The 24943-nt window shown below is 44.0% G+C and overlaps 1 protein-coding gene across 1 annotated transcript in view; it reads left to right on the plus strand.

Moving 5' to 3' along the window:
* Positions 1-18425: 18425 nt before the first annotated feature.
* Positions 18426-24943, plus strand: part of PLCXD3 (phosphatidylinositol specific phospholipase C X domain containing 3) — a 217316-nt gene continuing 210798 nt past the window's right edge. Inside the window, exon 1 of the mRNA XM_077462807.1 lies at positions 18426-18711. Coding sequence (XP_077318933.1) covers positions 18609-18711 — 103 coding nt within the window. The 5' untranslated portion in view covers positions 18426-18608. The remainder of the gene's footprint in view (positions 18712-24943) is intronic.

Genomic DNA, 24943 nt, shown 5'->3' on the forward strand with positions numbered 1-24943 from the left:
TATCACTTATAAACAAGTTAAACAGAATTGGTCAGAATTGCCTTTAACCACTTCAGTCCCGGACCAATTAACAGCCTAAGGACCAGAGGTCTTTTTACAATTTCGCACTGCACTTCTTTAACTGGTAATTGCACGGTCATGCAATGTTGTACCCAAACTAAATTTGCGTAATTTTCTTCCCACAAATAGAGCTTTCTTTTGGTGGTATTTGATTGCCTCTGCGATTTTTATTTTTTGCGATATAAATGGAAAAAGACCGAAAATTTTGAGAAAAAAATATATTTTCTACTTTTTGTTATAAGAAAAATCAAATAAACTAAATTTTAGTCATACATTTAGGGCAAAATGTATTCAGCCACATGTCTTTAGTAAAAAAAATGTCAATAAGCATATATTTTTTGGTTTGCGCAAAAGTTATAGCGTCTACAAACTAGAGTACATTTTCTGGAATTTACACAGCTTTTAATTTATGACTGCCTATCTCATTTCTTGAGGTGCTAAAATGGCAAGGCAGTACAACCCCCCCCCCAAATGACCCCATTTTGGAAAGTAGACACCCCAAGGAAATTTCTGAGAGGCATGTTGAGCCCATTGAATATTCTTTTTTGTCCCAAGTGATTAAATAATGACACAAAAAAAAAAAAAAGTATACAAAAAGTTGTCACTAAATGATATATTGCTCACACATGCCATAGTTATATGTGAAATTGCACCCCAAAATATATTCTGCTGCTTCTCCTGAGTACGGGGATACCACATATGTGGGACTTTTTGGGAGTCTAGCCGTGTACGGCACCCCGAAAACCAATCACTGCCTTCAGGATTTCTAAGGGTGCAAATTTTTGATTTCACTCCTCACTACCTATCACAGTTTCGAAGGCCATAAAATGCCAAAATAACACAAAACCCCCCCAAATGACCCCATTTCGGAAAGTAGACACCCCAAGCTATTTACTGAGAGGCATGTTGAGTCCATGAAATATTTTATATTTTGCCACAAGTTGCAGGAATATTAAAATTTATTTTTTTTTTGCACAAAGCTGTCACTAAATGATATATTGCTCACACATGCTATGGGCATAAGTCAAATTACACCCCAAAATAAATTCTGCTGCTTCTCCCGAGTACGGGGATACCACATGTGGGGGACTTTTTGGGAGCCTAGCCATGTACGGGACCCCGAAAACCAAGCACTGCCTTCCGGATTTAAATATAAAACGCTACCAAAAAAAACTATTAGAGATCGCAGGGATCAGGCCTGACTCTGCGATCGCTGTAGTTATGTGTTTAGTGTTTTGTAAGTGACAGTGATCGATCAATACTGCACTTGAGTGGGCTGGGCGGAGGGGCAAAACGCAGGTGCTAGCAGGTATCTGATCCCGCTAACAATGCGTTTTTTTGGAACCCTAAACTGCTGGGGACGCTAGTATAGATCTGACCAGATCAGATATTGATCTGTTCAGATTCTATACCACTACGGGAGGTTTATGCTTTGCACGTGGGTGTTAGCGGTACTGGCACTAACCTAGCGCTGCCTGGGACGATGCAGACCCTGACCCTAAAACCTAATTGATATCACCGCCGGGTGATCAGGGAGTTAAACCTTTATTGGGTAATAAATGGTGGGTGCCTTGATGCTATAAAAAGCAAACTAACCAGAGTCACCCGTAACACTTATACGGTGATCACTGGTGAAAGGGTTAACTAGGGGCAATCAGGGGGTTCAAATTTTTATTAGGTAGTATATGGGGGTCCCTGGCGCTATATAAAAACCTGACGGGGAACCTAAATAACTAACTGGCTAACCAGCGTCACCAGTGACACTTATACTGTGATCGCTGGTGAAAGGGTTAACTGGGGCAATCAGGGGGTTAAAACCATTATTGGGTAGTATATCGGGGTACCTAGCACTATAAAAACCTGGTGGTGAACCTAAAAAAATAACTAGCTACCTAGCGACACTAGCGACACTAATGCAGGAAAGGATCTTCCTAAATCCATGTTGGTTACTACTAATGATACTATTCTCATCGGCAAATGCCTAGATATTGTCCCTTATGATTCCTTCAAATAGTTTACATACTGATTTTGAATCAGTACATATTGATGTTAGGGTGACTGATCTGTAGTGACCAGGTATATATTTTGGTTAGTTCTGCTAACCATTCACTTTACTGCAGTGCATAACTACGGCCATAACAGCTCATGAAGATGCAATAGGACCCAGAGGCAGGAGGAGGACACTGTGTCTACGGTCCTCAATGCTGCCCCTTTCTTCAAAAGAGCTTGTACAGCACATCCCGAAACCAGTCTGCTTTGAAATCTTTTCTAGTGAGAGATCTTGATGATGCAATATAATACCTTGGGTCTTGTCGCTGTGCTGTCTTGCCATGGTGTATGACCTGTGATATGAAACTGTCTTCCACAACCTCACCCTAGTAGCAGAGTTTGGTTGTTCCTTACCCAGTTTTAAGCCTTCTACACAGCTGTTTCAGTTAATGACTGTGTTTCAACTCACATATGAAATTGATGATCATTTGTACCTGTTTGGCATAATTAGTTAATCAAACACCTAACTCTAATCCTACAAAATCCCTGACTTTGTGCAAGTGTACAAAGTGTAAGAATTTATGCTGGTTTGAAGCCAAGGGCCCAGAGAAGTCACACCAAACATTGATTTAATTTAGATCTTTCTTCTGTTCGTTCACGTTGTTTTTTTTTTAATTGAAAAAAATAAACAATATATATATAATCTATACACACACACACACACATTTTTTTAAGCATTTACAGCTTTTACACTTCCAGCATTTCTTTACACCTGCTTAAAACTTTTGCACAGTACTGTATTTTCCCCAGATATATTAAAAGGTTTGTAACCTTACATTTTGATTCTCTGTCAGTCCCCTTTTTTTTAGCTTCCATCCTGTGCTGTATAAGTGTTTATTAGAGACAAAGCCTCTAAATACCTTTTTCTGATGTATCTTTAGGCCGCAGCTCTGAAAGTCCGATCCAGGGCTACAGGAGAAGGAGCCAAGCTCTTCCTCTGAAGTAAGCTGGGAGTCACATGACCGCCGAGCTGCCTACTCGGCTCCTCCTACTGTAACCCTGGCTCGGAGGGCTCTGAGTATCAGAGAGTCCCATGACCATCCTGAAGATACATCAGAAAAAGGTATATAGAGGCTGTGTTTCTAATAAACACTTATACAGTGCAGGATGGAAGCTTAAAAGAGAGGGGCTGGCAGCGAAATTTTTGTATTTTACTAACAGCAGCAGGTGGGGGGGAGGGGTGAAGACAGATACACAGACTCCCAAGCTGACAGGCAGGGAGGGGAGGGGGGGGAGCACAGAGGAGCACAGAGCAGACACAGCGGGATGACGGAGGCATGTAATTTGACCATGTGTCAGAGCTCAGCAGCCATGATAAACCATTGCCAGTTTACAGAGGGGAGGGGAGAAACTAGCAGGATCAGCTAGGTTTTTTACAGCTTCCAGAGGGGCAGGTTAGACAGCACAAGCACTGTGCTGTTTAACCTGATAAAATGAAACAGGATCCTCACTTTTTTTTAAAGGTAACAACCACTTTAATATGTTAATGAAATTTTGTAAGCCATATTCAAAAAATTTACCTTTTTTTAGCTTTCATTAAAATGATACCTGGTGATCCTGCCATGAAAGTTCTTGTTTGGGCTCTTCCTTCCAGAGTGACAACACTCTGTGCCTGTCTTCCAATTTTGCTTCTGTGTTGTCACCTTGTCACACAAGCTTCCAGTGGAGTAGCAATTTTGCTACACATTAAACAGGCAAGATCCACCATTGTCACTATCAGGAAACCTACTGAGAGAAATGTCATACAGCCATTACTACAGTATATGTAGACAGGACTTGGTTGTAAGACATCAGCAATACTAAAGCTGGCTGTAGTAAATCTCCACAGATTTAGCAAGGAACTCAGAATATGTCCATGGTGGTATTGCAGTTGATCTATCGATCAAGTTCAGCACAACTAGCCTGTCAGATTTTTTTCATGTGATCACTGCTGACAGGTAACTCCTCCAGGAGTGATCATCTGAAGAACACAATAGTGAAGCAGAAGGGATCCCGCCATCAACACTGACCTATGGTGGAATGAAAGAAAATGACATAATCCACTGGCTGCTGAAGATAAAAAAAAAGGTGAAAACCATTATTCAATTGATTATAATACACAGTGCTTTAGCAGGCTAAATGCCATTTACTTAGGGTTTACATTTACTTTGTAGAACAATTAACTTTTTTTTTGTCCTGCACAAGCAGTAAATAGTTGGAAACACCCGTAACAGGTTGGCAGAGCTGGGAATTTCAGGGTACAGAAATCCTTCCCCCAATATCTGTACACAGCTGATATATAAATTGATGTCTATGAGGAAATAATATGTGTATTTACACCCGATAAGCTAAAAAATGGCAATCAGTAGCTTCTTACTGTTACAAGAACACTAGCTAAGTCTTCTCTGCTAACATTCACTTCCCGACAAATTAGTCAGCAATTCACTGCCTACTGTGCAAGTCATTGGAAGGGTTACAGAGAGTGTAATCCAGCTCCGGGCAATGGATTCACATTTAATTAATTCTACAGCCATATATCGTCCACTCGGCCTCGCACAAACACTTTCACTAGTGTGCTATGAAAACCAAGGCTTCTGTGTAGTCTATTTTTATATTATGCACCATGTGTTTTTTTTAGAACCAATGCTATTTGAAATCAATACCCCATGCCAAGGCTGGATTGATGTCTATTTACTGATCTGATGACTGACCTAGTACACAAACCCAAAGGCTATTTTTATTATCATTATTTGCAAGATGCCCCTTTCCTGAATAGCACGGTGCTGTATGAAACTTCAATTTACCAGCAGACTCGAGAAGAATGTTAATGATTCAGAGACAGTCTAAATGTGAAGGAAAAAAAAAACCTTACTAAAGAATACAAGAGCTTTAGAATGATTTATATCCTTTTCAGGATGCATGAAACTAACATCATAGCATTGGTTTGTATATTTTACCATGCTATAATGACATTCTTTACATTTAGTCTGCAAGGACACTTTAACGGAAAGGTCAACATTAACATTACCCAAAATCCAAAATTCCCATGAAAAGAGTTAACGTGACATCTAAGTGAACACAATTGCTAATTTATACCCAGCTACTGTGTGTAGATAGATAGATAGATAGATAGATAGATAGATAGATAGATAGATAGATAGATAGATAGATAGATAGATAGATAGATAGATAGATAGATAGATAGAGATGGATAGATATATAGATGGGTGATGGATAGATGGATAAATAGATAAATGGATAAATGGATAGATAGATAGATAGATAGATAGATAGATAGATAGATAGATAGATAGATAGATAGATAGATAGATAGATAGATAGAAAAAAAAGAAAGAGAGAGGGAGAAATAGCTTTTCATTTTGTTATAAATATTAAACCAATATTATAAAATTTTCATGACTGATTTATAAAATGAACTCCTCAAATCCTGTATGCACCTTGTTTTTTGGATGCATAAATTATACTACTTGTGTATATAGGGATGACTTCTACATATATGATAAATACACCATATTGCCAAAAGTATTTGCACGCCTGCCTTTACACAAACATGAACTTTAATGGCAGTCTTAGTCCGTAGGGTTCAATATTGAGTTGGCCCACTCATTGCAGCTATAACAGCTTCAACTTTTCTGGGAAGGCTGTCCACAAGATCTAGGAGGGTGTCTATGAGAATGTTTGACCATTCTTTCAGAAGCGCATTTGTGTGGTCAGGTACTGATGGCGACGAGAAAGCCTGGCTTGCAGTCTCCGCTCTAATTCATCCCAAAGGTGTTTTATTGGTTGAGGTCAGGACTCTGTGAAGGCCAGTCAAGTTCCTTCACCCCAAACTCGCTCATCCATGTCTTTATGGCCCTTTCTTTGTGCACTGGTGTGTAGTGATGTTGGAACAGGAAGGAGCCATCCCCAAACTGTTCCCACAAAGTTGGGAGCAAGAAATTGTCCAAAATGTCTTGGTATGCTGACGCCTTGAGAGTTCCCTTCACTGGAACTAAGGGGACAAGCCCAACCCCTCAAAAAATATCCCCTCACCATAATCGCCCCATCACCAAATCATTTGGACCTTTGCACAATGTAAAACCCATAAAGACATGGATAAATGAGTCTGGGGTGGAGAAACTTGACTGGCTGCACAGAGTCATGACCTCAACCTGATAGAACACCTTTGGGATGAATTTAAGCGGAGACTGCGAGCCAGGTGTTCACATCCAACATTAGTGCCTGACCTCACAAATGCAATTCTGGAAGAATGGTCAAACATTCCTATAGACACACTCCTAAACCTTGTGGACAGCCTTCCCAGAAGAGTTGAAGCTGTTATAGCTGCAAAGGGTGGGCCAACTCAATAAGGAACTCTACGGACTAAGACTGGGATGCCATTAAAGTTCGTGTGTGTGTAAAGGCCAGTGCCCCAATACTTTTGACAATATAGTGTGTGTATATATATATATATATAATATATATGAGAAAAAGGACAGAATAAACTGTCCTACGTCAGTCTCTCACACCAAGTAGAGTTGGGACTAGAGAAAGGATACTCAGACTCTGAAATTAAGGAGGCAGTAATTCAGGCTATCAGTCCCGGGTCTAGCGTCAGAGCTATGTTGGAAAGGAAAGCTGGATTGGCCCTGAATCAGTTGATGAGGGTTCTAAAGAGCTACTACGAGGAGGAAGATACTCCCGAGTTGTATTATAAACTGATGAACATTATGCAAGGTGATAACGGGACCTCTCAAAACTTTCTATTCCGAGCTATTGAACTCAAGGATCACCTGTTGGCAGCCACACAAGAGGAGGGACTCGGAGATCACTTTGGGGCTGAACTCATAAAACGTAAATTCCGGAGATCAGTGACCACTGGGTTAAAGAGTGACCATGTCAAGGTAGCTCTGAGACAGTACTTGGAGAACCCCTCCACTCCAGATGAAGTCCTTATAGAGAAGGTGAACGAAGCAGAGAAAGTAGAGCTTGAGAGAGACCAGAAACAGAGGAAACTCCATCCCCCTAGCCCTTCCTGTGTTGAGGTACGGCAAGTGGATGCTACCTCGGATGTACTGACAGCAAAGGCTGAACAAGGATCATGGCTCTGGCCCAATCATCACCTTTCAGCAAGTCAGACCGGACGGGAGAAGTTGCTCCAGACCCAGAGAGAGATTCTGGAAATGATGAAAATACTGATGACTCAACTGGAAAGTCCTCATTTGGAGAAAGTACTATTGAAAGAAACCCCAGAGACCTTTGACCATTTTAAATGTGGAGGGATAGGACATTTCAGGCGAATGTGCCCGGTCCCAGAGGCAGAAACTAAGTCCAAACAGCCGGAGGAAAACTTCAGAGGGCCCCAGTGAAGGAGTCAACTGGGTGTTCAGGCTATTGGAAAACCTCTCAGACCGACTCCAAAACTCTCCTCCTCTAAAAGACCCCCAAAGCCAAAGGCGAAGATACGGGCCACCAAACTGGCCAAAGGAACTACATTCAGTGGTATCCCTCCCAATCTAGTGGGACCCTCGCCAATTGTCCTCATCCAAGTCGAAGGGATCTACACAAAGGCATTGCTGGATACTGGAGCCCAGGTGACCCTATTATACCGGGACTTCTAGGACCGACATCTCAAGCACTTACCGCTACAGGAATTAGAGGAGCTGGAAATATGGGGGTTAGGTACTCAGAACTTCCCATACAATGGTTACCTACCGGTCAGACTCACGTTTGACCCCAGCACAGCAGGAAAGGCTGAGACGTTTGACACCTTAGTCGTGGTGTGCCCTTGCCCTCAGGGAGCTGATAAGAATTCCCTGATTATCGGGATGAACACCGACCTGGTGAGAAGGCTCCTGACTCCTTTGGTAACCCATCTGGGCCTTCCCCCACAAAAATACACAGATGCTGGTACAAACATACAGGAAACTCAAGCAAGAAGAAGAGACTCCTGAGGGGGCAGTGGGAAGGGTCTGGTTTGTGAGCAGAAGAGAGAAGTGTGTCCCAACTGGAGGAGTAGTCTGCCTAAAGGCCCTCGTCAAGCTGAGATAGAAAACACCGGGGCCTTTCATTCTCCTTGAATATGCAAATCAAGATAGACAGGAGGGGTTAGAACTCATGCCAGAGGTGCTGCCTACCAGAACACTGAAGAGAACTCATGGGAAGATTCCCGTCAGTATCCGCAACACGGGAATTACCCCAGTGAAGCTGCCACCCAGATTGTTGCTGGGACAGGTTAGCTCAGTCACCCCAGTCTTGGCGACTGATCAAGAGGAAGAAAGCTGGACAGAGATTCCGCCTTCATTACCCCAGTGGGGTTCTTCGAGTCTAACCGAATGCCTCAAGGGTTGTCTGGTGCTCCAGCAACTTTCAAAATGGAAAAGACAGTGGGCGACATGAACTTGATAGAAGTGCTGGTCTACCTACATGACATAATAGTCTTCGGGAGAACGCTGGAAGAGCATGAGGCACCTCTGGACAAGGTTCTGAAGAAACTCCACGAAGAGGGCTTGAAGCTTTCCATGGAAAAGTGCCAATTCTATCAACCCTCAGTGACTTACTTGGGACATGTTGTGTCCAAAGAGGGGGTAGCAACTGACCTGAAGAAGCTAGAGGCTGTCACTTCTTGGCCCAGGCCCTCCAACATGACTGGGGTTCTGCTCATAGCTCATACTACAGAAGGTTTGTGGAAGGGTTTGCAAAAATAGCCCGTCCTCTCACTGAGCTCTTGAAGAACCAGGAATAAGCTGGTGAAGACTCAGAATGGTCTGTGAAGCCGAAAGAGGGACCCAGGAAGAAGAGAGAGTCCATCCAGAGTCAGTGGACCTCAGAGTGTGAAGAGGCCTTTAGACGACTGAAGTGGAGCCTCACCACTGCTCCGGTGTTGGCGTATGCAGACCCTACCAGGCCCTACGAGCTCCATGTGGACGCCAATCGATACGGACTGGGGGGGGGGGTACTCTACCAAGAACATGAAGGGTCTTTGAGTCGAAGCCTGATTCCTGCAGAAAAGAACTATCCGACTCATAAGCTGGAGTTCCTGGCCCTGAAGTGGGCAGTGGTAGACAAGCTAAAAGACTACCTGTAGGGGCTGAGTTTGTGTTGAAGATGGACAACAACCCCCTCACCTATTTGCTCACTACTGCCAAGCTGGATGCCACTGGCCACAGGTGGCTCGTAGCCCTTTCAACTTTTACCTTAAGCCTGAAATACAGACCAGGAGTTGGTAACCGTGATGCGGATGCTCTATCCAGAAGGCCTTATGACCCCTGAGTCCCCCAGAAGACTGGACTCAACTCACTCCCGAATGAGTTAGGGCCCTATGTGAGGGGACAAGTCACTATGGAAAAGGTGGGGCCAGAGCCGAAGATGTAGGAGTATCTGCAGCAGGAGTCCCCAGATGTTACTGTGATGTCTCCCAAGTGGTGCAAGAAGGCCTCCCCAAGCTGTCCAGGAAGGATCTGAGGAAGGATCAGGAAAAAGACCCCTTTGTGCGGACTGGTGAAGAAGGCATTGGAATGCCAACAACCTAATGTGCTCCAGAAGAGTCCTTGTAAGGAAGCCAGGCTGTTGCTGAAAGTATGGAATCGGTTGCAGCTGCAACAGGGAGTGGTCTACCGAAGAGGCCCTTCCGACGAAAAGTGGCAGTTGCTTCTGCTGGAGAAGCACAGGGAGAGGGTACTCTACATGACCACCATGGTCACCTGGGAGCCGAAAGGACTTTACAGTTAGTAAAAGACAGATTTTACTGGCTCCACGTGATGAAAGAAGTGGAGAGTTACTGTCATTCCTGTCAGGCACAGAGGGCTGCCTCAATTGGCCATCTAGAAAGCCAGGGCCCAATGGACCTGGTCTGCATAGATTTTCTCTGTCTGGAAAACGACTTGAGTGGAGTAGGGGACATCTTAGTGGTGACTAGGGATGAGCCGAACACCCCCCGGTTCGGTTCGCACCAGAACTTGCGAACGACCCCCGCGTTCGGTACGAACGTTAGAACCCCATTGAAGTCTATGGGACTCGAACGTTCGAATTGGAAAGTGCTAATTTTAACGGCTAATATGCAAGATAGTGTGCTAAAAAGGGTTTGGCGACCTGCCTCCTGCCTCAGGGGACATGGGTCACTGCAAAAAAAAGTTTTAAAAACTACCGTTTTGGTGGGAGCAGTGATTTTAATGACGATTAAAGTGAAAAAAAAAAGTGAAATATTCCTTTAAATATGGTGCCTGGGGGGTGTCTATAGTATGCCTGTGAAGTGCCACGTGTTTCCCGTGTTTAGAACAGTCCCTGCACAAAATGACATTAAACGGAAATAACACCATTTAAAACTGCTTGCGGTTTTAATGTTATATCTGGTTCCTGCAATATGGTTGAAAATCATTCAGAAAAATGGCATGGGTAGCCCTCCCTGCCCATTACCAGCCTATTTGGGTCTTGTACACATATTAAGGGGAACCCCGTACCCATATTAAAAAAAGGAAATGCGTGTGGCCCCCAGGCCCTATATACTCAGAACAGCAGTATACAGGCGGTGCAAACAAGACAGGGACTGTGTAGGTTTGTTGTGTTAAGTTGAATCTGTTTGTCATTTTCAACCGGTACATTTTTAAAGTGTAGCTCCAGTCAAAAAAAATATCTTTAAGCTTTTTGGAAAACATAGGGAAGGGTTATCACCCCTGTATAATTTTGTTTTGTCGTCCATCTTTTTTCATCTCACTTGCTGCTGTCTCCTTGCGTTTGCAAGTAGGAGATGTTTGTAAGTTGGATGTTTGAAAGTAGGGGCCTGCCCTATATTATAGCGGTATGTACTGGGTACAGAGCACGCAGACAGCACGCACTTCTCCTAACACTACTGACTGCAAGCTCTATTATTAACCACTTGTTAGCCCAATGTTTGCATAAAGTGAAAGATGAAGTTATGCTGAGTAAAAAGATATCAAACATGTCACTCTTCAAAATTGCACATGCCCGTGGAATGGCGCCAAACGTCGCTACTTAAAAAATCCCCATAGGCGACGCTTTAAATATTTTTTTACTGGTTACATGTTTTGAGTTGCAGAGGAGGTCTAGGACTAGAATTATTGCTCTCGCTCTAACATTCTCGGCGATACCTCACATGTGTGGCACATGCGAGCACATGGGGACATGGGCGCTTTAATTTTTATTTTATTTTTTTATTGTTCATTTTACTTTATTTTAGTTTGACATTTTTTTTCCCAAAAATATATTTTTGATCACTTTTATTCCTATTACAAGAAATGTAAACATCCCTTGTAATAGGAATATGGGATGACAGGTCCTCTTTACAGTGAAATCTGGGGGGTCAATATGACCCCACATCTCACCTCTAGGCTGGGAAGCCTGAAATAAAAAATAAAAAAAAAGATTCTGGCTTTGATCGTACTGGCGAGTTGGTAGAAGCACCAGAGGGCGGTGAGGGGTGGGGGGCGTCTATGGCTGGGTACTTCAGGGTATCACCGAGTATGGCTGGGTATCTCTGAGTATGGCTGGGTATGGCAATTTATGGCAGGGTATTACAGAGTATTGGCGGGGTATTGGCGGGGTACTACAGAGTAATAGCAGGGTACTGCAGAGTATTGGGGGTACTGCAGAGTAATGGCGGGTACTGCAGAGTATTGGGGGGTACTGCAGAGTAATGGGGGTTACTGCAGAGTAATGGGGGGTACTGAAGAGTAATGGCAGGGTACTGCAGAGTAATGGCAGGGTACTGCACTGCAGAGTAATGGCAGGGTACTGCACTGCAGAGTAATGGCAGGGTACTGCACTGCAGAGTAATGGCGGGGTACTGCACTGCAGAGTAATGGCGGGGTACTGCACTGCAGAGTAATGGCGGGGTACTGCAGAGTAATGGCGGGGTACTGCAGAGTAATGGCAGGGTACTGCACTGCAGAGTAATGGCGGGGTACTGCACTGCAGAGTAATGGCGGGGTACTGCAGAGTAATGGCGGGGTACTGCAGAGTAATGGCAGGGTACTGCACTGCAGAGTAATGGCGGGGTACTGCACTGCAGAGTAATGGCGGGGTACTGCAGAGTAATGGCGGGGTACTGCAGAGTAATGGCAGGGTACTGCAGAGTATGCACTGGTATTGCAGAGTATTGGCAGGGAATTGAGGGGTTAAATTCGGTGAGCAGCGATGTGGGCACTGCAGATGCAGCCCACATCGCTGCTGACACCGATCTCTTTCCCCTCTGCTGTACCGATCGGTACAGAAAGGGGAGGGAGGAACAGGCGTCATAACATGACGCCGGTTTGTTTCCAAGTGATCACTCCGTCATTTGACGGAGCAATCACGTGGTAAACGGCCGCTATGAGCGGCCGTTTACCGTGATGCGCCGGGTCCTATGGACCCGGCGGTCACGGATGCTCTCGAGTGCGCACACCTCGGGGCACGCGAGAGCAGAATTCTGGGAGGCCGTTAATTAACGGCCTCTCTGAGTTAAACAACCGCCCTGAAGCCGTTAATCGGCAATGGGCAGTTGTTAAGTGGTTAAAGCTAGATCACTAGCTATATAGGTGAGGTGAATATAGTGGTGTATACTGCAGTCAGGGCACAGACAACAACCACTACACAGCAGCAAGATAGGAAATCAGCCAAAAACGATTGGTGTGTACTGTGTTGAAGGTACACAGAACACCCACTGCTTCAGATGCAAAGTAACACACTACAGGAGGCCGCCTTAAAGGCGGCCTTATATAGTGTGGGGCATGCACTACACAGTCTGAGCTATGATTGGCCACAGGCAGGATGCCTGTGGCCAATCATGGCTCTCCTCGCTGCCGGCGCTGCGATTGGCCAAGCATGCGGGGTCACAGTGCATGCTTGGCCAATCATCGGACAGCAATGCACTGCGCCAACGCAGTGCATTGTGGTCCGCGCGCGCGTCACTCGAATTTTGACGCGAACGACCAAAACGTTCGGAATTCGCCGAACGCACGAACAGCCAATGTTCGAGTCGAACGTACGTTCGACTCGAACACGAAGCTCATCCCTAGTGGTGACAGACCACTTCACCCGGTATGCCCAGGCTTTCCCCACTAGAGATCAGCAAGCAATCACGGTGGCAAAGACTCTTATCGAGAAGTTCTTTGTCCATTACGGATTACCCCAAGGGATACACTCAGACCAGGGAAGAGACTTTGAAAGTAGACTAATAAAAGAACTACTGGAGTTACTGGGCATACAGAAGTCGAGGACCACACAATATCACCCACAAGGAGATCCTCAGCCAGAAAGGTTCAACCGGACCCCCCTGAATATGCTGGGCACGTTGACCGCAGAACAGAAGCCCCACTGGAGTAGACACATCGCTGCATTGGTCCATGCCTATAATAGCACCAAATGTGATGCCATGGGTTATTCACCATATCGGTTAATGTACGGTCGAGAAGCCCGGCTACCAGTGGATCTGGCTTTTGGAACCTCTCTGGACCACACTTCAGAGCCTTCCCACAAAGGATACGTGAACAGACTGAGAAAGAACTTGCAGATTGCCTACGAGCAGGCCCAAGCCACCTCAAGGTCCAGGGAGAGCAGAAACAAAAAGAACTTTGATCTGAGAGTGAAGATTCAAGATCTTCAAATAGGCGACCGGGTACTGCTGAGAAACTTAGGCATCCCAGGGAAACATAAGCTGGCTGATCGCTGGAAGTCGCAGCCTTATGTTGTGTGTGGAAAACTTCCAGGTATCCCCGTATATGAAATCAAATGAGAAGGGAGCACTGGACCAGTGAAAACCTGGCACTGGAACCACCTGTTGCCCCTCACAGATTCAGCTAAGACAAGAGCTGAGAAGGAATTCCCATCCACATCCAGTGAAGTCAGTAGGTCGACAACCAGATCTCAGTTAAAGTCCTTGGAGGAAGAAGATGAAGAATTAGGGATGAGTTGGCTGTGGCCCACGGAAGCTACAGAAATTGATATGGAGGTCCTCCCTGAAGTAGAGGACGATCATACTGAAACTCTCAGAGCAGAGGCCCCAGAGTTTGTATCAGCAGTTGACTCTATTGAAGAACTGGATGCTCCTAGTTACTTTCCACCGGTTGAGACTGAAAAAGGGGTTGAAGATACCTGCAAGTTGGAAATGGAAACCCCAAGAGTTCCTAGAGAAAAGAGAGACATTCGCCCACCTCGCAGACTGACTTATGACACATTAGGCAAATGTTCTGAGTCATCACAGTACGTTAACAAAAGAAACTCTGAACTGCCTGGTCTCCCTACTACTGATTCAGTAGGGGACAACCACACCTCACCCCCTTGGCATATCTGTACCAAACATGGTAATATCAGCTGTGAGTGCACAGGACAGCTCTCCACCATGTGACTGGTGGGAGGCTCCTCTGTCCATTTTATATAGCCACATAGATGCTAAAGTGCAAAGCCTCTTTGGGGACCAAATAGATCAAGTAGGGTGAGTGTGTAGCGGGGACATAATTGTGTATTAATGTAGTTATGTTTATATCAATGTTAAATCTGTGGACATTGCGATGGCTCAGTGTTTGGAGCCATCTACTGACACATTCTGGTAATGCACAGATAGGATGATTTTAAAACACAAAAGACTTTCAAAGGAAGTGATGTTTGTTTTGATAAGAGGTTTGACCTTTGTTACCTAGGAGTCTGTGTGACCTACCCATGAACACTCTGATATGCAGTGCATGCTGGGTAGGGAATAAAAGGAGCTGTAGCGGCCATATTTGGCCTCTTGGGACCACGCTACCTGCCTGTGCGGAAATCTGTAGAAGGTTCTCGGACACATTGGCGGACAGTCACTGCGGAGTGCAAACCGGACCGTTTGTGAGGTGACTTGACGGAGCTTGAGAGCTGGTGATCAGTTTGACGAGGTTCGGAGATGCTTGTTGGAGTAGTGGAGGACTGGATCCAGTCAGCGGAGTGACACAGAGCATCTGGCCCAGCCTAAGCGGGAGCAAGCTGCAGTTATCGGACCAAGGTCATCACCCCGAACTCTGATCCAGTTGGTGAGCGGGTTAATACTATTGCACACAGTTAGACTTACTCACAGGCCTCGCTGGAACCTGTTGTTCCACGGAAGTGAAACTGAGCAACTGACATTTAGTAGGCTTGAGGCCCGGTTCACTTTAGCGCCCAAGTGTGATTACAAGTTCTTGGAGTTATACCTGGAATATTCTGAGTTAACCTTCTCCACTTACCCCTTTGGATTACAATTACTTGAGGAACCATTTAAGCTAGCGAAGAAGGAAGATAAAGGAGGAAATACTTTAAGTGGGGCCTCACATAGACTTTAAGTAAGGGGAGCTCCCAGGTCTAGATAATAACCTACTTGCATATTGTTTATTGTATCTGACTGTTGATTCATGCTGTACTGACGTTCTATGTTGGGACAACAGTGCAATATCTGTAATCACTTATTGTTATACTTTCAGTAAAATTATTTCTGGTTAAGAGTACAAGTGTGTGGTCTACTGTCTTTCCCCACCAGGTGGAGCCAGAGGATCCTGAGGGATCGATACAGGTACCTTATACTGTTTATATTGTACTGTACATCATCCAATATACCTGTACATGTCCATGGAGCAAAGTATCACCACCAAACAGGTAAGTACAACTGATCTTCTCTAACAAGTTGCTGTAGGTCAGCTTTTATTTTTTATAGTGACTTGGGTTTCTTTCACTCTCAGATAGCTACTAAAGACCAGAATATTTGTTCAAACTCTTTAAATCGCATCTAGGGTCAACATTTAAAATCATATATTCATTTCCACTTTTTATTTCAATTCCTTCTAGCCTACTACTAATACTCCTCTACTCTACACAAATTCACTATGTGAAGTAGCACTGCTGAGTCACCCATTTCACACAGCCTGCCTTCTGAACTACAGAGGTGCTGAGAGGAGGATTTTCAGGAGGTGGAGTCAGTACAGCAATCACTGTTTGCAGACAGCAATGTACCATGGGATATGTAGTCCTTAGAAATTTCAAGCAAAAAATAGAGGAAAAGCTGCAAAGCATTCAGGGAATCCAGGAAGTTGTGAAATGAGATGGTCAGCAGACAGGCAAAACTCACAACATAAAAAGGAGATTTTCAAATATACTTATTGTTTGTATTGCTATTACAATGCTGATATTATAAAATAAACATGTATGCTGTGACCACAGAAGTCCTTTAAACTTTTATCAGAAATGTCCTGTAATTTAAACTAAGCATTGCTGCATAAAGGTTGAATGCTTCTCTTAAAAATCCTTAAGGCAAATGACAAAAAATCTCTAAAGCATACATTGGTGTGTGCAGCCTATTGCATTAGGGTGTGCACCCCAGAGCACAAACACATATGCATGTATATCAGCAGATCAGTGAACGGTGTCAGTAGAGCAAAGATTGGTGTCAGCAGGGCAGTGGAAGGTGTCAGTTGTTTTTATTATTTTTATTATTTTTTACAATATTATTTTTTATTCATTTTTAAAAAAATGCTATGAGCCCCGTTATGGGGCTTTGATGAAGAGGGTCTAAACAGACCCCTTATATTTCATTTTTGAGACAGAGGAAGAAACTGAGGACAGAGTTTCCCCAGTTCCTTGTTCTGCAGCCTGCAGTAAACATAGTTTACTATGCTTCAGTTAAGAATGAAGACAGGAGAGAGTTGGTTAATGAATTATTTACCAGCTCCTTCTCCGCTTCTGAGAGGAGAAGAGGGAAGCTGACAGCACTACAGGGGGAAGACGGGAAGCAGGGGTAATCGGCAATGCACAGGGTGATTAGGGTGTGCCCAGGCACACCCGACACACCCTGTGTGCACACCCTTTGCAGCTTACCTTTCCTTTAGATGTGGTGGCCGAATTTGTTTTCTTTTTTTTTCCGAGATGTTTTTCTTCTATATCATTATTGGCTAATCCTGCCAATAACGCACTACCTGTCTTAGCCCTTGTACACACGGTCGGAAATTCAGACGGAAAATGTCCGATCGGACCGTGTTGTCTGATAATCCGACCGTGTGTGGGCTCCATCTGACTTTTTCTGTCGGAATGTCCGACCAACAAAGTTTGAGAGCTGGATATAAAATTTTCCGACAACATGATCCGATCGGACTTTGTCCGATCGTTTGTAGAGACAAAGTGCCACGCATGCTCAGATCAAATTACGAGACCAACGCTATTGGCTACTAGCCTGAACGTAGTCCAGTCAAAACATATGAACTTCATCACGTTCTTAACGATCGGATTTTCCGACAACTTTGTCTGATCGTGTGTATGCAACACCAGTTTCGGACAAAATCCGTCTGAGAAAATCAGACGGATTTTGTTGTCAGAATGTCCGACCGTGTGTACAAGGGCTTAGGGTGACAACCATACAGTATCTAGGAGGAGCTGCATTATCACCCTAGGAAGGGGGGGGGGGTGTAATTAAGGACTATATAACACCTCCCCCTCTATATAATTTTTGGAGAGCATTTACACAGTTATGGAAAATATTATTAACTGATAAGGAAGAGAACACTGGAAGTTATTAGCTTACAAATTTCTGTCTGGACGACAGCTATTTTTTTATTTTGCCTGTGTCGAAAAGATATAATGAAATGCTTTCAATGTTATATTTAAAGTGGAGTTCCACCCAAAAGTGGAACTTCTTTTTGTTGTACTCCTCCCCCCTCTGGTGCCACATTTGGCACCTTTCGGGGGAGAAGGGAAGACAGGATACCTTTCACAGGTATCCTGTCCCCACTTCCGGGAGCCTCAGTCGCCGGTATTTGCGTCGTCGCTGGGGCTTCCTCCTCCTTCCCGGGCCGCCGGGCCAGTAGGAGAGAGAAGCAGAGCCTTGTGCATGCGCAGTAGGGTTCCCGGTGTGAAGCCGTGAGGCTACACTGCCGGGTTCCCCTACTCGCAATGAAGGCATCCACCCGACAGCTGATGGAAACATCGGCTGCGGTGCCAACATCGCTGGACTCCAGGACAGGTAAGTGTACAGTTATTAAAAGTCAGCAGCTACAGTATGGACAGCTGCTGGCTTTTCATTTTTTGCAGCGGTGGGCGGACCTGCGCTTTAACAGACCAAAATGCAGCAAATAAGAGACATCTTTTGTTGGAATTTACATACATTTTAAGCTTTATGAGTAACCCAACCCATTAGCATTTAATATGAAATATATAATGTTTAGGTTTCTACAAGTTAAAATGAATATGAATGTTTCTGTTACGTGCAATGGGTAAGAGAATATAGAGACGGAAGGGTGCAAAGCTGATGTGAAATCACAAGCCCAGTGTAGGCTCTCTTGCAATAATCAGTGCTGTATTCCTGGCACACTGTATACTAGAGGAGCTCGCAAACACAGAGCGTCTCCTTCCAGCTACACAGCAGCCAGCTCCATTGAGGGAATAAAAGCTCCTGACTAATGATGGGGAATTAGCATGTGTCTGCGCCATCCTGTGGGTGTGGTGTACATTCATGTACTCTCTCCACCAGCACTGGAGCCCAGCACTGCAAGCAGAAGAGCCAGGCAGGCAGAGGAGGCAGGCAGCAGGCAAGCACAATGGCTGCATCTCAAGGGAAGAGTGATGTACAGTTTGCTGACTGGATGGCAACTCTACCACAAAGGATCCACAAAGTCCCTCTCACCAGTTTAGCTATCCCAGGTAGGTCCTTTTCCACTTCCCACCTTGACTGTGGAACTTTATTGTCAAGACAATGCATGTGTCTAATGCACTTTGAGGCTTAGCACATATAGGTCTTGTTTTTCTCACGTGTGCGGTGTGCTCATGCATGTTATGTCACGTGTTAATGTGTGTTGCATTAAGGCAGTCTATTAAAATCAATAGGCAAAAAAAAAATCATTGTCACAAATATTTTGCAGATGTGCATTACCTTGAACCGGGGTACTATTCTAAATAAATGGCATGCATTGCATTAAGGCATATGTTCCCGCAATGCATATTTGCAAATTGGCCTTTAATGTTAACACTCCCAGTCTCCTTAATACGGCAGTATACCAGCACTATCTTGTCCAAATATAAGACACGTGGCTATAGTATTCACTCTGATCTATGCTGAGATACTTGGATACTTTATCAGCAGCATGTGGGTTTACATTCGCTCCCACAGTCTTCTGCTTCCAAAAAAAAACTGAATCTGTGGTTATTGGCTCATTGTTCTCACATTGAAGGGCTTTGTACATTTACGTGATATATGATGAATAAAGTGCATGTGCAGGATGCAGTAACCCATTGCAATACTGACCAGTCTTGAGGTACCAAAATCATTGCTGCTTGTTACTGTGGGTTTGCTCTTTACCATATAAAATAAGACCGATACGTTGGTTCGAAGAATGTTACCAATGACAATTAATCCACATTCATCTTTTCTTAATCGTATTACTGCAAATGTGGTTGCCTTAGTGAAAAAAAATCCTTGTGGTTTGTATTGGCTGGCTAAATGTGTTTAGTAAAAATTGACTTTAGAGGGGATTTGTAAGAGGCTCAATGGTTTCTAAAACCTAAGAGAAAGAGATGTGCAGGTATTGACCATAGACACCATGCTTTGTGTATATATATATTTTTGTCTAAGATAAAGAATGATACCTCTATGGTCCCTCTACCTTATTGTCTGCTATGGGGAACAACCTTTTCATAAATCATTCCCATAATTGACTAATATTTATAACAGTGAATAGCTATTTATCAATATCTGTGTATGAATAGCTAAGTCATTAAATGTATATTCATTTAACTTTATAAATCTATTAGCCTAAAAAGATGGGTTTTAATATAGCTGTGTAGAAAATGGTAACAGTCGTAGATGGCAAGCAACATTTTTTTAGATCATAGAAAGTTAAGATCTGGGGTAATATTCATTTTGACCTTCCTGTCAAAATGTCCTTGCGAACTGAATATACAAAATGGAATATTGCAGTGTAGAATTTATATAGTAGTAGCTATGATGCTAGCTTTATACACCCTGCAAAAGGAAACAAATCATTTCCATTTTGTATTACATACTAAAGCCCTCGTATCCTGTAATGATTTTTTATTTTTTTTGCTTCACATTCAGACTGTCTCTGAATCATTAATATTCTTCTCGAGTCTCCTGGTAAATTGAAGTTTCATACAGCACCGTGCTATTCAGGAAAGGGGTGTCTTGCAAATAATGATAATAAAAAAAACCTTTGGGTTTGTGCACTAGGTCAGTCATCAGATCAATAGATAGACATGAATGTAGCTCCAGCATGGGATATTGATTTCAAATAGTATTGGCTTTAAAAAAAAACACATGGTGTACAATAAAAAATAGACTGTACACAGAAGCCGTGGTTTTCGTAGCATGCTAGTGAAAGTGTTTGTGTGAGGTTGGTTGGACGATGTATGGATGTAGAATTAATTAAATGTGAATCCATTGCCGTAGCTGGAGTACACTTTCTGTAACCCTTCCAATGACTTACACATTAGGCAGTGAATTGCTGACTAATTTGTTGGGAAGTGAAGGTTACTGAAGAAGACTTTGGGATTAGATAGTATTCTTTTAGAAGGATAGCTGGTAATAAGCTTGTTTTTTTATTTTTTTTGGTATTTTGAGAATATATTCTCACTCTCAGATGCAGACTGGTTGACTCATCTAGTGGTTTCAGGTCTGGAGAGATTTGTGCCCCTGAGTTCCCAGTTCCACCCATCTGCCACTGGTTTAATACCAAGAGATCTAACTCCCATTTCTTGTAGGGAGATAAAATAGGGAGCTTCACCACCAATTCCTTAAAAGGAAACCTCACACATGGTATTTTTTCACAGATATGGTACTTGTGGTTTCACAGATCAGGAGCTCAGTTTGAGGTTCAAGGATCGGTTTGAGGAACTACACATCTGTTTCAAGGATTGGTTCAAGGAACTACAAATCGGCACTACAGATAAAGCTCTTTTGTCCCTTTTAGTTATTTAAACATATGGGCTGGTCTAATCTCCTTGCTGCATAAGACTGGAAGCTCTAGATATCGCCACATCTTACCTGCTGTATTCAATCTACTGTTACATTTTCCCCATTTGATGCCTAAACAACAGGTTGTGTTCTTAGCTGCAGGCCCCTGGTTTAGTGCTCCGAGTGACCCTGAATTTAAGAGTCCTCGAGCATTCCTGTGACCCTAGCAACTCCAGCTATCCCTGTACCTTGGTGTCTCCAGTGACAATATTATTCCCTTACTACCAAATTCTCAGCACCCTAGTGCTGCAAGAGGTCTTTATCCATGGTTGCCTGCTAAACTAGCATCTTAGTGCTCCCTTAGAGTTCCCATGTTCCCGTCTCTTGGGTAATCGACCTTGGCCATCTATCTAACCATATTTGTATACTAATACTATAGCACTCCAAGCCTGTAGTATCAGCCTCCCAAGTTTACACTGGGACTGTATTCAGTAGCTGAAAGAGATAGAGCGCATCTCGCTCCAAAATATAATATGGCATGCAGGTACCACCACACACTATATTCCACTCCAGTGTAAGGTAAATGAAAGACAGGCTTTGGCTCAGATCCCAGCCCATCGTTTACACCCTTCTGACATTAAATTGGAGTTGAATACAGTGTACCTGCATGCTACATTTGTACACTGCCTTTGGCCTGTCCCCATTTCCAAGATTGCTCATCACTTTGGTACTTTGTTCTGGTTCTTTCCTGGATCAGCTGCTGTCTGCATGAGTATGTCCATGTGCTGCAACCTGGGAGCTGCTCTATAGCAAAGCCATAGTACGGGGTGCACTAGTGGCTAGTAGATGGCTCCTTAGACTCCATGCATTGTTCCATTTCAGGACTCACACCCTCACCCCATATTCAGTTGACCCAGAGGGTACACAATCCCATTAGCTTGTAACAGTACTTAAAAGTGCTGTGTCTGGGGCTAACTGGCTTCCTCATCCTGGTTTCTCTACCTAATGAGTCACAGTGTATGATGCCAGTGACTCATTAGCTCATGAAGCAAGGATCAGGATGACAGCTTCACAGCCTACATTAAAAAACGTAGTTAGTCTCAGGCTCCATTCACAAACGAGTGTAGAGTAGCGACAGCTGCGGAAACTCGTTTTTTAATAGCTTTTTTGTGGAGTATTTAAATGGGCTTCCCTCCACTCCAAAAAACGTTTCAAGAAGTCCAAATCTTGGCACAGAGCCAGGAGCATTTGGGCATTGCGATTTGTGCTGTGATTTTAGTGCGTTTTGTCGCTCGACAATCCCAGAAAATAAAGCACCACATCTGGGGTGCCATTAGGAAACAATGATATTGCAAACGGATCCTGCATTTTGCTGCAATTCTGGAATCACGGGCAGAATCGCAGTGAATCCACCTGCGAGTCAAATTGCCTAGGTGCTAATGGAGCCTTCAAGTGAACCTGTGCTTTGGCATTGCAGGGTAAAACACCAGATTCAATTTATTCCACTCCATCAAAACACACCCACCTTTCCTTACTTACATTCTCTTTGCTCTCCTTCCATTCTATTCAGCTAAGCGGAAAAGCACAGGATTTCTTTAAGGCCTAAGACCAGGCAATCAGAGCATAGACCATGATGCCTCTGCTACACCAAGGTTCCCTTCAGTCATAGAGTAATGAAGTATTGAATCAGAGAGAGGTGGTAATGTCAGCCCAGCTCTCTTCATCATCTGAGGACTGCACTGGGCCAGCAGATAGGCAAAGACGATGAAGACCCAAAACATCAAGTGACTGTAACAAAAATAACCCTCCCCCCAAGTGGCACATCCGGCACTTACCCGACAGCATGTAGCGGCTTGACTCGGCTCTGAGTCTACTCCTCCATGGCAGCAGGTGGCAGGCAGCATGTAGCAGCTTGGCTCAGTTCTGAGTCCTGTCCTCCATGGCTGCTTCCAGCTCCTCCCCTCCTCCTCCTAGGCATCCAATTTGATCCCCTGTCCTTTTGGCTCCTGATTGGCCGGTAGGAGGATCAATGTTACAACAGCAAATTTTCATTCGCTGTTGTAACACACCTGGGTGGGCTCAGAGCACACTCTCTGTGACCCAAGCCCACCCTATATTGAAGCCTATTAGAGCCTCTGGCTCTGATTGGTACTTCAAAAAAACTATCCGTCCGCACTGGAATCCATACACCGGTGTCCTGAAAGGGGTCCCCTATGCATGGATTGGGGATGTAGCGGATGGATGGGGGGGGGGAGTGAAACCCATGCGCACTTAATGGACAGGCCACCCCTGGTAAATTTCCTTCAGGTTTAGCAACAACTGTGTTGTGTGGGCACCTACCTGAGTAGATGTAAATTCATTGCTTAGGTAGGCCCTTGCATACATACACTATATTTTCAGTATTGGGACACCTGCCTTTACACACACATGAACTTTATGGCATCCCAGTCTTAGTCCGTAGGATTCAATATTGAGTTTCAACTCTTCCGGGAAGGTTGTCCACAATGTTTAGGAATGTGTCTATGGCAGGGGTCTCAAACTGGAGGCCCTCCAGCTGTTGTGAAACTACAAGTGCCATCATGCCTCTGCCTTTGGGAGTCATGCTTGTAACTGTCAGCCTTGCAATATCTCATGGGGCTTGTATTTTGCAACACCTGGAGGGCCGCCAGTTAGTTGAACTAGTCCTACTAATAGGAGTAAACCCTAAAAATGAACTTCTTTTATTTTCTCCATTTTGGTCTGTTCAGTATGCCATTGAAAGTGCTTTTTTATACTGTATCTATTTAACAAGTGCAAAAATACCTGTTCTTTTTGTCATAAAGCATGTGAACTGATAATTTCCTGTACTGTATGTCTGTGAACATAGTAAGATTATGGAGATAAGGGGGGGGGGGGAGATAAGAGGTCTGTGTTCTTTGTAATGTATCAGAAATAAAGTTGGCAGGGCTGACACCATGGAGTTGATTTACTAAAACTGTAAACTGTAAAATATGGTGCATGGTAGCCAGTCAGCTTCTAGCTTCAGCTTGTGCAATTAAGCTTTGACAAAAAAAAAACCTGGAAGCTGATTGGGTTTTATGCAGAGCTGCACCAGATTTTGCACTCTCCAGAATTAGTAAATCAACCCCCATGTGTTTTGGAATTCAGAACTGTGTTGTCATGTCAAAGAAGAAGGTAGGAGCACACTAAATTTCTGTTATCAACAGTCATTTTTCTATATTTGGGATAAAACATTAGGAAATGTATTCCCAAGAGGTACTAAGTATAGTTTTCTTTTTTTTGTTAATTTTGCTATGACGAATGAAATAAGTTTTCTTGATCATACATCACGGGACACAGGAGCTTCATTACATAGTGGGTTATATTGGACACTGGTTAACCCCCAATTAAGGAGAATTCCCCCCCTATATAACCCCTCCCATATGGGAGGCACCTCAGTTTTTTATCCAGTGTCTAAGGTGGTTGGTCACGTAAAAACATGTGCTATGAAGAAAGCTCTATGCAGGTCCCTGCAGGGGTCTAAGGGCTATGCTAACCGGATCCATATCTCGGGCCGATATTTTGACTCCCAAGATGATATGGTACCCGGGCCTCGTCTACCGAAGAAACTAGGTTTTGCCTGTAAGTCCTCTCCTTTGGAAGACTGGGCTCTGGGAAAACCAGATTTTGTGTACTATTTAAACAGTGGCACAAAAGTTTCTGGCAGAGTCTTTTACAAGGTCCAGGCAAGAGGTTCCTCTGAGAAGGAACCCAAAAAATCCTGAAGGTTGGCACAACTCTGCCCGCCGTGATGGGTGAAGGTTGAAATCTGTCCGTTTCAGCAGTTCCTGCGGCTGCCACAGGTAAGAGAAGTTAATCCTATATAAATCATATATTATGGATTTATTCATGTGAGTAGTTGGATGTCTTACCTGGTTCCCACCACTAGAGGGAGTAAAGAGCAGCCTGATGCATACTTACATGCCC

Source organism: Lithobates pipiens, unplaced genomic scaffold, assembly GCF_037356315.1.
Source record: "Lithobates pipiens isolate NorthernLeopardFrog02 unplaced genomic scaffold, aLitPip1_a1.2 Scaffold_3, whole genome shotgun sequence".
In the NCBI taxonomy this organism is placed as follows: Eukaryota; Metazoa; Chordata; class Amphibia; order Anura; family Ranidae; genus Lithobates; species Lithobates pipiens.